Source organism: Melopsittacus undulatus, chromosome 6 (assembly GCF_012275295.1).
Source record: "Melopsittacus undulatus isolate bMelUnd1 chromosome 6, bMelUnd1.mat.Z, whole genome shotgun sequence".
In the NCBI taxonomy this organism is placed as follows: Eukaryota; Metazoa; Chordata; class Aves; order Psittaciformes; family Psittaculidae; genus Melopsittacus; species Melopsittacus undulatus.
In genome coordinates, this window is record NC_047532.1 from 73,223,272 (window position 1) to 73,232,402 (window position 9,131).

The 9,131-nt window shown below is 56.8% G+C and overlaps 2 protein-coding genes across 2 annotated transcripts; one reads left to right on the forward strand and one right to left on the reverse strand.

Moving 5' to 3' along the window:
* Positions 1-1,015: 1,015 nt before the first annotated feature.
* PIN4 (peptidylprolyl cis/trans isomerase, NIMA-interacting 4) lies at positions 1,016-2,111 on the forward strand. The gene is made up of 4 exons (XM_005143575.3): positions 1,016-1,139; positions 1,222-1,292; positions 1,381-1,500; positions 1,939-2,111. Exons 1-4 carry the CDS (start codon positions 1,100-1,102, stop codon positions 2,095-2,097), a joined length of 390 nt encoding a protein of 129 aa, XP_005143632.1. The 5' UTR covers positions 1,016-1,099; the 3' UTR covers positions 2,098-2,111.
* A 2,281-nt stretch (positions 2,112-4,392) lies between these two features.
* Positions 4,393-8,957, reverse strand: ERCC6L (ERCC excision repair 6 like, spindle assembly checkpoint helicase). Its single transcript, XM_034063561.1, has 2 exons — positions 8,877-8,957; positions 4,393-8,446 (listed from the first exon to the last, which is right to left on the reverse strand). Exons 1-2 carry the CDS (start codon positions 8,921-8,923, stop codon positions 4,666-4,668), a joined length of 3,828 nt encoding a protein of 1,275 aa, XP_033919452.1. The 5' UTR covers positions 8,924-8,957; the 3' UTR covers positions 4,393-4,665.
* Positions 8,958-9,131: the final 174 nt, after the last annotated feature.

A 9,131-nucleotide genomic window follows, 5' to 3' on the forward strand; every position in this document is an offset into this window, starting at 1 on the left:
GACAGCGAAGCGAGCTGGGGACATGGGGGCTGCCCCTGCAGACACCCAGCACCGGCGGGTTGTCTGCTGTCAGATAAGGGATGTCTGGAGAAGGTGACTCCTGGCTGCCGAGCCGGCGGCTGGGCCGTGGAATGGAGATCTGCGGTTCTCGAATGGGCTCTTCCCGGTGGAGCTGTCCCTGGTCGTTCACCCTCTCCTCACTCTGTGGGTGCAGAGGTGCGGGGGGAGCGCCCGGGCAGCGGTGCCGGGCCCCCCGCGGGCTCGTGCTCCCGGTGTGTACTGTTTAACCTGCCAGCTGCAGCTCGGTAAACTGCTCCTGCTGACGGCTGTCTCTGCGTGCTTCTTGTGCCTGCCGCGGGGCCGGGCGTGGGGGACGTGCACCCCGACATGGACGGGGTGGTTCGATGGGACCCCGCGGGGGGGCAGGGAGCTCTCACAGCGTCTGCCATGTGCCCGAGTGCCCAAATAGCTCTGGGTGAGAGCAAAGACACTGCGGGGAGCGGGGCGACCCAGGAGTGGGTGCTGGGGTCGGGCCAGGGTGGGCGCTGGGATGGGTGTGAGGAGCTGGGGATGGTGTGGGGAGCTGGGATGGACAGGGGTCCTGGGGGAAGGCATCATCACAGCATCAACCAGGTTGGGAAAGACCTTTAAGCTCATCCAGTCCAAGCCTTACTCCAGCCCTGCCAAGGCCACCCCTAACCCATGGCACTGAGGCCTCGTCTCCGCGCTGTGTGAACACTTGCAGGGACGGTGACTGCAGCCCTGCCCTGGGCAGCCTGTTCCAATGCCTGAGCACCCTCTGGGCAAGGAATTGTTCCTCAGCTCCATCTAAACCTGCCCTGGTGCAGCTTGAGGCCGTTTCCTCTTGTCCCATCCCTTGTTCGTTGGGAGCAGAGCCCAGCCCCTCCTGCTGGGTTCAGCCCCGGTGCCCCTCTGCCACAGGACACACCGCGGACGAGCCCGCGACCCCGGCAACCCCTCCAGCGCCGCCGGTACCCCCCCTGCCGCGGGGTCCTGCGGGCTCGGGGCAGCCCGGAAGCTGCCGGTCCCGGCGCGCCGCGGGCAGCTCGGGGGCCTCGCACTGCCGGGTGGCGGCAGTATGGCGCCCAAGGGAAAGGGTGGTGGCAAGGCTGGCAAGGGTGAGCGGCGGGGACCGGCGGGGTGGGACCGGGGCGGAGGGGTCCGGGGCACCGAGCTGGTCTCAGGGAGTTGCGTTCACAGGCGGCGACAGCGGCAGCAGCAGCAGCGATGCCAAAGCCCAGGGACCGAAGGGAGGCGGCAACGCCGTAAAGGTGAGAGCGGGGTGCGCGGGGTCCCCTGGGGGGCCTTCCCGCTGTCGGCACGGCTCTCACGGTCCCGCTTGGCACCCTCTCCGCGCAGGTCCGGCATATCCTGTGTGAGAAGCACGGCAAAGCTATGGAGGCCATGGAGAAGCTCAAGTCTGGGCAGCGCTTCAGCGAGGTGGCCTCGCAGTACAGCGAGGACAAAGCACGACAAGGGGTACGGGGAGCACCGGGGGGGGGGGGGGGGGGGTGGGCGGTGGCGGCCCGCGGAGACCGGGTCTGCTCTGCTTGCCGATGGTTGCGTGCCCCGAGAAGATACTGCTGGGGCTCAGGAGGCTGGTTCATCAGTTGCGGGCACAGCTGTGAGCAAACACTGGTGGGGGCAGAGTTAATTCAGGGATAAATGGTTGTTTGCAGCAGGTCTGAGGCACAGGAACCGCGGGGGTAGCCGGACTTTAGATGTGCTGGCTGGGAGGCAGCCCGGGGTGAGCAGCTCTTCCCAGCCCTGTACTGTCTCACAGTGTGTGTGCTGCTGGGACAGATGCTGCCAGAACAGGTTCTGGGACAGGTTTCCACCACCCCCCTCCCTGCTGCCCAGGCTGCTGCTGCGGCAGTGACAGCCTCAAAGCTTAACCCTCACGGTTCCTTCTTGTAGGGAGACTTGGGCTGGATGACCAGAGGCTCCATGGTGGGACCATTCCAGGAGGCAGCGTTCGCCCTGCCTGTGAGCAGCATGGACAAGCCAGTGTATACAGACCCCCCAGTCAAAACAAAGTTTGGGTACCACATTATCATGGTGGAAGGCAGAAAATAAAATGTGAATGACCATGAGTGTATTGGCTGCTTGAATCCTGAGAGCTTCAAAAACACCATTGCTCTGGAGCAAGCCAGTGGTTACCAGTAGCTTGTTTGGAGGCAGTGCCCATCTTGCTGCTGTGGCAGGACACAGGTTAGACGTGGCAGAGAGCAGGGCTCTGCCTAGAGAGGCAGAGTATTCCCTGGAAAAGGTGAAGCAAGAGCTCTGTGCTCTGCTTTTCGTGGCTGGACAGTCTCTTGTTTTTGCCATTGTGGAGATAGCGACACTTGGAGGAGGTGCTCAGGTTTACAGTGGTCACCCTGCAGAGGTGCAGGTCCAGTGCCCTGGCCGAGCAGTAGTGGGGAGGGGGAATCCTCCCAAGTTCAGTTTCCCATACCTAAAGCTACATCTTTGCCTGCTCAAACCTGCAGTGGAAGACACTGCATACCTTATGCTTGTGTGAGAAAAGCCACTAAATGCTTGTTGCTTCCTGCACTCCCCTCCTGCTAAGTGTGCAGTACATGCATCAGGCCTCACAGGCTGCACCTCATCCTTCTGATGAAACTATCTGAGGGACAGTGTGATGTGCTTGGTGGTAGGTGATGAGAAGCTCCCCATGACCATGCCATGTGCACTGTGGCCCAGAACCCCACCATGTGCTGGGCTGCACCCCTAAAGCATGAGCAGCAGGTCGAGGGGATACTTCCTCTCTGCTGCGCTCTGGGTAGACCCCCCCTGCAGGTGTGTTCCAACTCTGGGGCAACAGCACCACAGGGACATGGAGTAAATCCAGAGGAGGCCACAGGGATGTGCAAGGGCTGGAGCAAGGGAAATGGCTTTAACCTGCCAGAGGGGAGACTGAGATGAGCTCTTAGGCACAAGTTCTTTCCTGTGAGGGTGCTGAGGCGCTGGCACAGGGTGCCCAGAGAAGCTGTGGCTGCCCCATCCCTGGCAGTGTTCAAGGCCAGGTTGGACACAGGGGCTTGGAGCAACCTGCTCTAGTGGAAGGTGTCCCTGCCCATGGCAGGGGTTTGGAACTGGAGGAGCTTTAAGGTCCCTTCAACACAAACTAGGCTGTGATTCTGTGATTGATGTGACTGAGGCAGCTCTGCAGGTCTCTTAGATCTTGGCAATTCATACCCCAGTGCAGGGAGCCCCTTCCTGAAGTAGAGTTCCAGCAGTGGACTTTGTTTGCTCATGAGCATCATGCAGTGTCTGAATGCTTGGAGACTGGGAGAATACACCAAAGACCAAAAGGCCTTTCCCAAGATCATATACAAGGATGAGGCTAAACCAAAACCAGGGCAGGTCTTTCTCCTCCCTCTGTTTCAGGGTGTTTTGTTAAGGAACTGAAAAGCTCAGAGAGCCCACAAACAACTGCAGTGCTCTGGTTCATGAATGTTCTGTTAAGAAAGGCAGACAGGCCTTTCTCCAGCACCAGAGCAGATGTGGCCTCGTTTAGGGGATGCTCTATTAATAAACTGCTTGTTTCCAGGCTACCAGAGCTTTGTTCTGCATCTTAGCAGAAGCTCATTGGCACATCTCCTGTACCAACCACATAGTGGTTTGTGTCTGCCATCTCTCCTAGCACAAAGGAGTCACATTCAGCAGACCAGTTTCCTCAGTCAGCCCTGAGCAAGGTGTGAAGGTATCCCCTGCTCTTCAGGGCAGCAGGCACACCTGGTAGGCACAAAATGCGCACGTGGCATGAGGAAGGGCTGAAGTTCAGTGCTGTATTGTCCCAAGGGAAGACAGACACAGTGATGAGCTGAGTTTCCCTCAGCGTGGCAGCAGAGGGGCAGGGCAGGCAAGCTGAGCACTCTGAAAACCACTGCAAGGTTCTTCTGATGCTAAGCTCTCATGGTTCTGAGTTAAGAACTGCATCATTGTGGCTACTGTGCCAGAGAGATGGTTCATCTACCACACTGAGGTGTTATGTGGGAAGAGGGTTAGAGGACAAGCAGCTTGAACTTCAACACCAGTTCTCCCCTCTCCTGCTGCCTTTGTACAGAACAGGCTTTGCCTGCGCTGCTCAGAGGGAAATGGAGATGGGAGAAAACAAGGTCGGACTGGAGCCGCCTCTGAGGCTCCTTCAGCACCACCAGGAGGTGAGAGGTGCTCAGCACCTTGCAGCAAGTCAGCTCCAACTGCTGGTCCATTCCCCCCACAGCCCCTGCCTCCACCCCCCTCAACAGCAGCTGCAGCCTGGCAGGGGTTGAAGCAGGAGGGTTTCTACACCTCAGCACCCTCTGGGGAGAGGCAGGGACAGAATGTGCGGGAGGCTGCAGCCAGTGCTGGGAGCTGGAGATAGGGTTAGCCATAAAGAACAGGAGTTTTTATTAAAAAAACAGACAGCAGCATGAACCATTTTCACCTCTGTGAAGCGAGGCCCCAGGTAAACGCCTTCTCCAGCACCTGACAAGTGGGTTTGGGGCTTTTCCTCGTGCAGGAGAAGGTACTGAAGTTGTTCAGCCACCACAAAAGAAGTGCATTTGGCAGCATTCAGTCTCAAATCACAGTGTAGTTCAGACAGGCATTTAACAAGACAATGTTAAGGCTGTACTTACCAAAGGTATAACAGCTGCTTCATTTCTGGGCTAGCTGTTTGTACAGGTTTAAAGTCATGAGCATAACTTCAGGATCACCACTTTTGATGTCAAGAGCTTGCAGGAAACAGTTCAATGCCTCCTGTAGCTTTCCATCATCCTGAAGTTTCTTCCCACTCTCTACCAAGGTCTTGTAATATCCTGCAGCAGAAGAGCTCTGGCCCACCTCTGTTTCAGGAATGCTTTCCTGGGTGCAGTACTCTATCTGCTCAACATTGCCAGTGGATTCCTCCTGAGAGGACTCATTGACTTCCACTTCTGACTGCTCAGAGGACATGCTGTCCAGGCAGGAGGACTTCTCAGCTGTACTAAGCGTTTCTCCAGCAGGTTCTTCTTCAGACTCCACAGATTCCCCGCTGCACTCTTCAGCTTCTTCTTCCATGAGGTCATCCTGCTCCTCATTGCTGTCCTCTTCATCAGTGGTTCCCATGAGTTCTCCAATATCCTCCACCTCATCTACCACCTTGTTCATCAGAGACTGCCTGGAAGCAGTAGACCTGTTGCCGCTGTTGCTCAGCTGGGGAGAAAAGACAACTTGTGCTATACCTTTGTCACATTTAGGAGTGGATGTACCAATTCCCTTCAGGAATGGGTGCAGGGGGTTGTTCAAGGGAGAAGGCCTTTTGTCAGGTTGGTTTTCCTGCGAGAGCATAACAGAATGCTCTTCATCCTCATCGTCTGAAACAAGTCTTTTTAAGGTTTTCTTTCTACCAAAAGCAAAGTCATCATTGCTTTCCTCTGATGCTTCACTCCCTTGCAGGGAAGTATTTGGCACTTCTTCAGCTGAGTGACAGGGTTCTCCACAGTTACCATTCTCACTTGGCCAAGCTTTTGCTGGAGATTTTTTGGTGGGAAACTTACTAAAGCTTCCTGCTTCTTGTGGGAAGCCCTCCCCTCCTGCATGTCCCGCTGATCTTTCCCTAGTTGAGGCATCTTGCCATCCATCATCAGACTCTTCCAAGACCAGATTGAAGTCGACTTGATCCTGGAGAGAAGGCACAGACATCTCCTCCAAGGAGGCTTCCAGCACACAAGGCTTCTGGAGCCCAGCATGGATCTCTGGTGTAACATGGACTAAATCTGGCGCTGTGGCAGCCCAAGCAAGCTCAGGAGCATCATCCTTCTCTGCCCCCGAGGCAGCACATGGATCAGGTATCTCACCTGGCATCTCTGCCTCTCTTAACCTCTTGGGATTGCTAAAGGAATGCTGAGGACACACAGACAGGTCCTTCCCTGCCTCAGCCAAGCTGTCTGCATGTACATGGGAACACTGCTCCTGCTGGAGTCTCTGACTGTCCCTATCAAGTCCATGTGATGATGGCACCATGCTCAAGTTAAGGTTTTGTTCAGATTCTTCTGTACTGGATTGTTTCACTGTCTTGCTGGTATTAAGCAGCTCTGTATCGATACTGGACACATCTTGTGCTGGTTTTTCTTCATCCAAGTCCTCAATAGTCAGATTATTTATTTTGGACCTGACATTAAGAGCCTCGACTTCCACATCCTCTGTAAGATCAGTAACTTTGTAATGTTCATGTTTGTCAGCTACTGGTAGTGAAACAGTGTGATTTATGTTGTTCAGCCCTGGAGACAACTTCTTTGGCTTGGAAACTAACTCTGGAGGCCTTTGCCACATCTGTTCAAAATCATTTCTGATGCCCTCCATCCTCTGGTCTCTAAGTTGAGATTCCAACTGAACCAGCTCATGGGCTTTCTGTACCCTCTGCTGAATGTACTGGTGGGCTTCTTCACTCTCAACCTGCTCCTCATGAGCAGTTTCCCTTGTGTGTATCAAGTCATGGTCAGAAATGCCAAACATGTCCAGGGAGTGCAGGTAAGCAATGTGCTCATCCAGCTGCAGGTCAGTCTGTCTTTGGGTGGCATGCAAGGACTGCAGCTGGATCTGGGTTGCAGATGTTCGAGTATCTTCTAACGTGAAAAGCTCCCTTAGTTCCTGTTTGGAGAAATACCGGAACGGGTTCTTTTTGTCACCAGTGGTCTGTCTAATTAATGAGTCCTTGAATACCTGTCTCCTGTATATCTTCTCCTCCACCGTGCCACAAGTTATCAGCCTGTAAATGACCACATTCTCTTTCTGCCCAATCCTGTAAGCTCTGTCTACAGCCTGTGCATCCGTGGCTGGGTTCCAGCTAGGATCAAAGATCACCACTCTGCTGGCTGCTGTCAAGGTTATGCCGACGCCACCAACCTGCGTGGTGAGCAGGAACACGGAGTAGTCCCTGTTACTCTGGAAGGTGGAGATGCGCTTCTCCCTCTCTAGCAGGTGGGTCACAGTACCATCGATGCGCATGATCCGGAACTGCCGGCAGGACAGGACACGCTCGATGATATCCAGCATCTTCCTCGACTGCGAGAACACCAGTGTCTGGTGCCCCTCTTCCCGCAGTCTTTCCAGAAGTCCCACAAGGAATAGCATTTTTCCAGATTCCTGAATCAGGGTCTCTGCGGAGAGGTGGTCTATCTTACTGGTGCCTGCAAGCATGCCAGCTTCACCCCCAGGCTCCTGCTCTTCCAGGCCCAGTTGGACGCATGCCCTTGCTGACAGAAGCCTAGGGTGGTCACACAGCTTCTTCAGGACAGTCAGCTCAGCCAGAGGCGATCGCGTTGTCATCAGCACTTCTTTTACATGATCCAGAGAGAGAAAGTTCTTGTAGATTTCTTCCTGTACTGCTGCCAAGTACACCCACACCACAAAGTCATTCTTCCTGGTGAGAGATGGCATGACAGGGGCACTGTTCTCATTTGGACCCTCAGGAAGAGGAGCATCTGACCTGTTGGTACAGTTGATTTTGATATCTTCTTTGGTTCTCCTGAGGAAATAGGGCTTTATAATTGTCATCAGGTTCTCAGACATCTTTAGCCCCAGTGCTTTCTCACCTAGTGTCGCGTCCTTCTCCCTCGCCCTTGTAATGGGATTCTCGTACTCCATTTTGAAAGTCTTGGCTGTCCCCAGGAGGGAGCCTTGGCATGCAAAGTCAAACAGGGACCACATTTCCCGCAGGTTGTTCTGTAAGGGGGTACCAGTGAGCAGGAGGCGATGCCTGGCAGGGATCGCATACACACACTTGGTCGTCTTGTTAGAGGGGCACTTGATCTTGTGTGCTTCGTCCAGAATGATGTAGTCCCAGACAAACTCCTGCTCGTGCCTGCTGGCCAGCTGCTTCCAGTTGTTGATGAGCATCTGGTAGCTCGTGATGATGATGCCATTCTTGCTCTGGACCCTCTCCAGGTTTCTGGCACGCTCTGTCTTGCTGGTGCCATGGAACTCCTTGACACGCAGGCCGGGTGTCCAGCGGGCGAACTCTGCCAGCCAGCTGCTCACCAGCGTGGTGGGCATGATGAGCAGCACGTGCCGCGTTAGTTCGGCATCAAACATGCCCGACAGGAAGGCAATCACCTGGATGGTCTTGCCCAGGCCCATGTCGTCTGCCAGGATGCCACCGGGCTTGCCCTCCCTGTGCAGGCGGTACAGGAAGGCAACACCTTCCCGCTGGTGCTGGAAGAGCTTCTCATGCATCTCCCCATAGATCAGCAGGCCACTGCTGCACACGTTCACGAAGCCTTCATCCTCCTTTGGCTCCTCCTCACCGTGCTGCACCACCTCGGCCAGCACCTCCTCCACACGCTGGATGCGTCCCTGCAGCTTCTCGCTGGGGCGGATGGCGGCTGCCAGGCGGAACAGCCGCAGTGCTTCCACCAGCTGCCCATCACCCGCCGCCGCCTTCGCGCCGGTCACCAACCTGCCCGTAACAGACACACCGTGAGCCCCTGCCCACTGTCTGCACCAACCCCGCCCGCAGGCTCACCGAGCCCCGCCCGGCCTAGCAGCTCACCTCTGGTACCGCTGCTTCCCGTTCCTGCCACTCACACCTGGTACTTTCCCCCCACCCCGCGTCGCCGCTCACCGGGTACCGCTGTTCCCCCAGCACCACTCTTACTAGCTCCGCCGCTCACCCCCGGTACCGCCGCCCGCCCCCGGTACCGCCGCCCGCCCCCGGTACCGCCGCCCACCCCCGGTACCACCGCCCACCCCCGGTACCACCGCCCACCCCCGGTACCACCGCCCACCCCCGGTACCACCGCCCACCCCCCAGTACCACCGCCCGCCCCCGGTACCACCGCCCGCCCCCGGTACCGCTGTTCCTGGCCCCGCCGGCCGCAGCCGCTCACCCCCGGTACCGCTCCTCCTCCGCCGGAGCTAGACTCGAGACCGCCATCGCGTACGCTCCACCGCTGCCGCCCAGGACTTCAAAAGCCAGCCCCTCCCGTGCTGCACTGCGCGCCCCACGTGACATGCAAATGAGTGGCCAGTAAAGCCAATCAGCGCCCTTGGGACGGGGCCTCGGGGCAGAGAGATAGCGCGGGGCGGGGCCGTGGTGCTCACTGGGCCCTTTTACCGGCACCGCCGCCGCCGCCACGGGCGCC